Source organism: Quercus robur, chromosome 12 (genome assembly GCF_932294415.1).
Source record: "Quercus robur chromosome 12, dhQueRobu3.1, whole genome shotgun sequence".
NCBI classification, from domain to species: Eukaryota; Viridiplantae; Streptophyta; class Magnoliopsida; order Fagales; family Fagaceae; genus Quercus; species Quercus robur.
In genome coordinates, this window is record NC_065545.1 from 19,651,022 (window position 1) to 19,656,356 (window position 5,335).

At 36.4% G+C, this 5,335-nt stretch overlaps 1 protein-coding gene across 2 annotated transcripts in view; it reads left to right on the forward strand.

Annotated features, from left to right (window-relative positions):
* The first annotated feature begins 1,375 nt into the window (after positions 1-1,375).
* Positions 1,376-5,335, forward strand: part of LOC126709922 (mediator of RNA polymerase II transcription subunit 33B) — a 10,944-nt gene continuing 6,984 nt past the window's right edge. Inside the window, exons 1-5 of one of the 2 annotated variants that reach the window (XM_050410292.1) lie at positions 1,376-1,963; positions 3,253-3,363; positions 4,316-4,663; positions 4,901-5,220; positions 5,328-5,335. The exon at positions 5,328-5,335 is cut by the window's right edge and continues 84 nt beyond it. In XM_050410292.1, coding sequence (XP_050266249.1) covers positions 1,662-1,963; positions 3,253-3,363; positions 4,316-4,663; positions 4,901-5,220; positions 5,328-5,335 — 1,089 coding nt within the window. In that variant the 5' untranslated portion in view covers positions 1,376-1,661. Of the gene's footprint in view, positions 1,964-3,252; positions 3,364-4,315; positions 4,664-4,900; positions 5,221-5,327 lie in introns of those variants that run through there. The other variant, XM_050410293.1, reaches the window with a different exon arrangement.

The following is a 5,335-nucleotide window of genomic DNA, read 5'->3' on the forward strand; positions in this document are numbered from 1 at the left end:
TTTTTTTTAGCAAGTGTATCTCTATGTTGATTTGTTTGTGTGGACGTGTTTAGATTAATTTTTAGTTGATTTTGGGTTAATTTTCAGTTGAGTTTGGTTAATACTCTGTGCTAGATTGCGGTGTTTGGTGGTGGCGCTGGGTTTGGTGGTTGGGTGGTTATTTTGGCGCGCTGGGTTGTTGTAATGGTTGGGAAAGAGAAGTAGTTTGATAGAGGAGAGAGAAAAAAAATCATTTACATGGTGAACAGTAACCGTGTATATATGCACGGTTACTGTTCATTTTGCAAGATATCACGTATATTTAGACATTTTTACAAGAACTGATGTGGAAGGATTTTGGGATAAAATGTGTAAATTGGAGCACTTTTTGTATTTTAGATGAATATCCACAAGCTGCTGTGGATGCTCTTAAGAACTCCTAAAATTTAGACTTCTTTTTCCTCAAGTTCATCTTTTTTCCCTAAAATTTAGCTTTTTTTTAAAAAGAAATTCATTTTTCATCCGAATATAACATCTCCAGCTAAAAAAAAAAACACTTGTTAACTAATTTTTGTCCCTTCACATTGATTCCCCCCCCCCCCCCCCCCCCCAAAAAAAAAAAAAGACAAAGAAAAAAGAAAAAGCCCTTTGTTTTCCTTTATCATCTGAATAAAACACTTCCAATATTTTAAAGAAATGACTCTAATGAGTAAGCAGAGCATGTGGATGAAGAAAGAAGATTATTAGCAAAGAAAGGGAGGAAATTCTATAATATTTAGAGCTTGAAACACGGAGAAATTATTTACTCCTATGTGGGGAATTCTCCTCTTATAACTTATAAGGTCCACAGACTTTAAAATAAAATAAATTATAAAATCCAAAAATACCTTGAAACCTGTACGCCGTTGTCTTAGTCTTCAAGAGCCACACAATGATGAGTTGTAAACCCAAACATCATAGTCATAGGTTTCAATCCCCTATTTGGAGATTTCTTCACGCTCAAAATACTAAACTTTCTCACTTGACTATATGTAAGGGCTATTGCATATGGAGTTCATTCCACATGTGTCCAAGGAGCCCTTGCCTTAACAAAAGTCCATACCATAACAACCAAAAAAAATGCCATAGTGTGGGTGTCTCACAAGTCACACCACGTGGATCACACACACATGTAGGCCTCATAAACTGGTGAGAGATTCACACTCCATAAATCCGTAATCCGATTAAGATATTTTTGGACACCACATTAGACATTAACCCAATGAGTGGAATTAGATTAGGTCAAAAATCATAATGTAAAAGCAAAAGCTTAAGGAATAAGACACTTGTTGTGGTATCAAAAAACAGAAGAGAAAAACACACTTTTTTTTTTTTAGTTTTAATCCTCTCATCTCACGCATCCATTTTGCTCTTTAAAAAAGTCATTCCACCAGTCAACAAAAACAACGCGCATAGTATTTTTGCATAGAGAATCCCTACAAGCGCGCCCTCCACGACTGACTATTTCTCTCTCTCTCTTCTCTCGCTATTTGTTTCTGTCAGTCAAAAACACAAACACATACAGTGATTTATTAATTTCCTCTCCCTTTTTTCTCAATGAATCCATAGACAAAAACCCACAAAGGCAACAACGACGACGACGACGACGAAGAAGAAGAAGAAGAAGAATCTACAAGTTCTCGATGTCGATGATGAGTGTACAGGCGAGTGAAGCCACGCGTCAGAGGCAGCGACTATGGGACGGAGTGTTGGAGTTGACGAAATCGGCACAGGAAAAGAACAGCGACCCGCTGCTTTGGGCGGTGCAGCTAAGCACGAGCCTGAGCTCGGCCGGAGTGGTCCTGCCGTCGGTGGAGTTGGCTCACTTGTTGGTCTCTCACATCTGCTTCGCTAATCACGTGCCTGTCACGTGGAAGTTCCTCGAGAAAGCTTTGACTGTTAAGATCGCTCCTCCTATGCTTGTTCTCTCTCTCCTCTCCACCAGGTCACGTGACTTTCTCACTCCCACTTTTTTTTTTTTTTTGGTTGGGTTTTTTTTATTCTTAACGATTAAGGTATTATTGTACTAGGTGTGAAATACATAAATGTCTTGTTTAATTGTTAGAATTATGGTTAAAATGGCTAAAATTAGCTGTTTAGTCGGCATGACTTTTTTAGGGCATTTGATAACCTTGTTTTTGTTTAGTAAGGTTGTTTGTATTTTTTAGAAATATTTGTGGTAAAAAAGTGCGTAAAAATATGTATATTTTTATTTAAAAACTGAATTATGTTGTTTAATTCCATGTACCAAACACCCCTTAGGTTGTTGGAATTGGAGCAATGTCACTTTTTTCTCTCATGGGTCAGTTACTGATCACTTTTATTTATGCAAAAAAGTCATGGAAAATGTGAGTGTCTATACTTTTTGAATTTATTATGGTATCAAAGCAGTTGATTTTGAGTTGGAACCATATTTCCATTCTACATCTTGTGTTGGGTCCTGCATGGGCTCTGTGTCAAATATGTATGTATTTGTGTTTGTATGTTTGTATGTTTAGATGTTTGTGTTAAATGTATGTATGTGCGTAGAGGATTATGTGTAATTGCCTAATTGGGTGCATGTATGAAGATTATGAAGCTTGAATTGTATGGGCAATTGAAACTAGTTGGGATATTTGGGGGCAAGTAATTGAAGCTTATGATCTTTTAAAGGTTTTATTTTTTATTTGGTAATGTTGCACGAATTATGCCTTGATAAATTTCGTTTTTTTGTTAGTAAGTTAGACAGACAGCCAATGGGTTTTGAACCTATGAGTCTACTTTACACTATCCATTCTTATGGGAGGAGGAAATGCCATTTTAGTCCAATTTCACTGGCTTCAAGTCTTCAACATTTTGGTTTTGTTTCAAAGATTTATTTATTTATTTGAGAAGAGTTGTATATGTATGTTACATTGTTTTCCTTATCATTGCCATTTTTTTTTTTTGGGTGGAGGGCTTTCCTTGTGAAACAATCTTTGGGATATAGTTATTCTTCAATTGTGCTTTGTTTACGTGGTAGTACCATCTGGTAATTGACTGGCATTGAATATCGTTTGTGTAGTGGTGGTAACGGAGTTTGCTTATGTGCTACTCTTTGATTTAGAAATTTTTTGTTTTCCTGGGATATTGCTGTGGCTTATGTCATAGTATGTCGAAGACTTAAACTGTGTCCTTGTTTTTGCCCCTAAGAACATTGCTGATCACCCATCAGACTATGTGCATCTTTTCACTTTAAACCTTGTTTTTATACAGGGTCATTCCAAATCGGCAGCACCAGCCTGGAGCATACAGACTATATATGGAACTCCTCAAGCGACATGCGTTGTCATTTGCATCTCAAATCCGTGGTCCAAATTATCATAAGTAAGGTTCAATTTTTTTTTTTCCCCTTATTTTGTTGTGCAGAGATGACTTGATGATCTCTTGCTCAGTTTTATAGTCAAAACGTACTGTCACTGGGCCCATTATATGTTGCAATATCCAAAAATAATGTTGGCTTAAAAGTTCAACAAAGAAATTTAATGTTTCATGATGGAGTGTTAAATTAGAAAGATTTTTGTGACTAATGTTGTTAGAGATTGCTAGTTTTCCAGTAAGGTGACTTGCCTTATGCAGCAGTGGCAGTTTTCTAATGTCACGTACTACTAATATTTGTTTTTCATGAAAAACACGCTTCTTAAGAGGCCTATTCTTCACAGTTTTAAGCCATACCCTATTAACTCTAATTATATTAAATAGTGCTATAAAGCACGCATTAGTATAATGATTTATTATTATTACGGTAATATTTCTCAGTACTTGATAAGTTCTTTGTTGATTGCTTGATGCTAGCTTGAACTATAATATAGTAAAAATATTTTTAAAACTGAATTTCTACCTTTGGTGATAATTAACAATCATGTCTATCTTCTATTATATCTTAATAAAAAAATTTTGAGAAGATTTTCATTAAAAAGTACCATTTTTCATATTCCGTTGCAGACTTCACTGCCCCCCCCCCCCCCCCCCCCCCCCCCTCCTCCCTACCACCAAAAAGGGATCCTTGAAGCCAAACAAAGGCAAAGCCCTTCGTTGTTTGGATGAGATGTCTTTGGCTTTCTTATTCCCTTAAGTTTTCTGTTAATAGAAAGAAAGAAAAAAAAAAAAAAAAACCAGTTAATGTTAGAGTTGTTCTTGTTCACATAAACATACAGGAAAATATTGAAAGCCTATCTTGAGCTTGGTTTTGAGTGGTCTTTCTTATGTTTGTTCTTTCAGATACTTTTTCTTCCATAGATTAATAAAGTACTAAAATACCTTTTAATTGAAATTACAGGATCATGAAATCCATTGATGACGTTCTTCATCTTTCCCAGATATATGGCCTTCAAGTGTCTGAACCTGGGGTAATTCTTGTTGAATTTGTCTTTTCAATTGTATGGCAGTTACTTGATGCATCTTTGGATGATGAAGGGTTGTTGGAACTTACCCCAGACAAGAAGTCTAGATGGCCAATGAGGTCCCAAGATATGGAAATAGATGGTCATGATGGCTTTAGTGAGAAGAGAATAGAGCACAATGAAGGACTGCAGAAAGTAAATACCGTAATGGCTATTGAGATAATTGGAGAGTTTTTGCAAAACAAAGTGACTTCAAGGATTCTTTACTTGGCACGTCGAAACATGTAAGAACTTATATTTGCTAGTGATTTCCTCTTCACTTCTTGTGCATCTTAATGTTAATGTGTTTTGTTTGTGAGAGAGAAGAGAAAAGTAAGCAGTTTATTGAGTGTGTCATGTTCAACCTAAAGCCTAACATTGGTGCAGTTATGTGATTAAATAAATTCAGAGTGGCCAGTTAGAATTTTGAGAAATTTATTGAATATAAGGTACTTGAGACCTAAATATTTCTCCCTTTGTAGGCCATCACATTGGGGAGGTTTCATTCAGCGACTGCAACTGCTTTCCGCAAAATCAGTGGTCTTGAGGAATTCAAAACACATAACTCCAGAGACCCTTCTGCAGTTGACGTCTGACACACGTCGACTTCTATCTAGAGAATGCAAAACAATGTCGGGGCAAGAGTTTCATGCAGTTATGGCTTCTGGGTCTCTGATATCTTCTGCTAATCAAGTTCATGGAACTAGTTTGTCTGCCCTTTGGCTCCCCATTGATTTGTTTTTGGAAGATGCTATGGATGGATCACAAGTGGCAGCAACTAGTGCTGTTGAAACTCTTACTGGTAGGAGTCAATTTTTGTATATGAGTGCTTTCAGTCTTTGATTTACCTGGAGTGGATGAGACTTAAGTTCTTCTAGCAACATTATTGAACCAGAATTACTGTTGCAGGTTTAGTA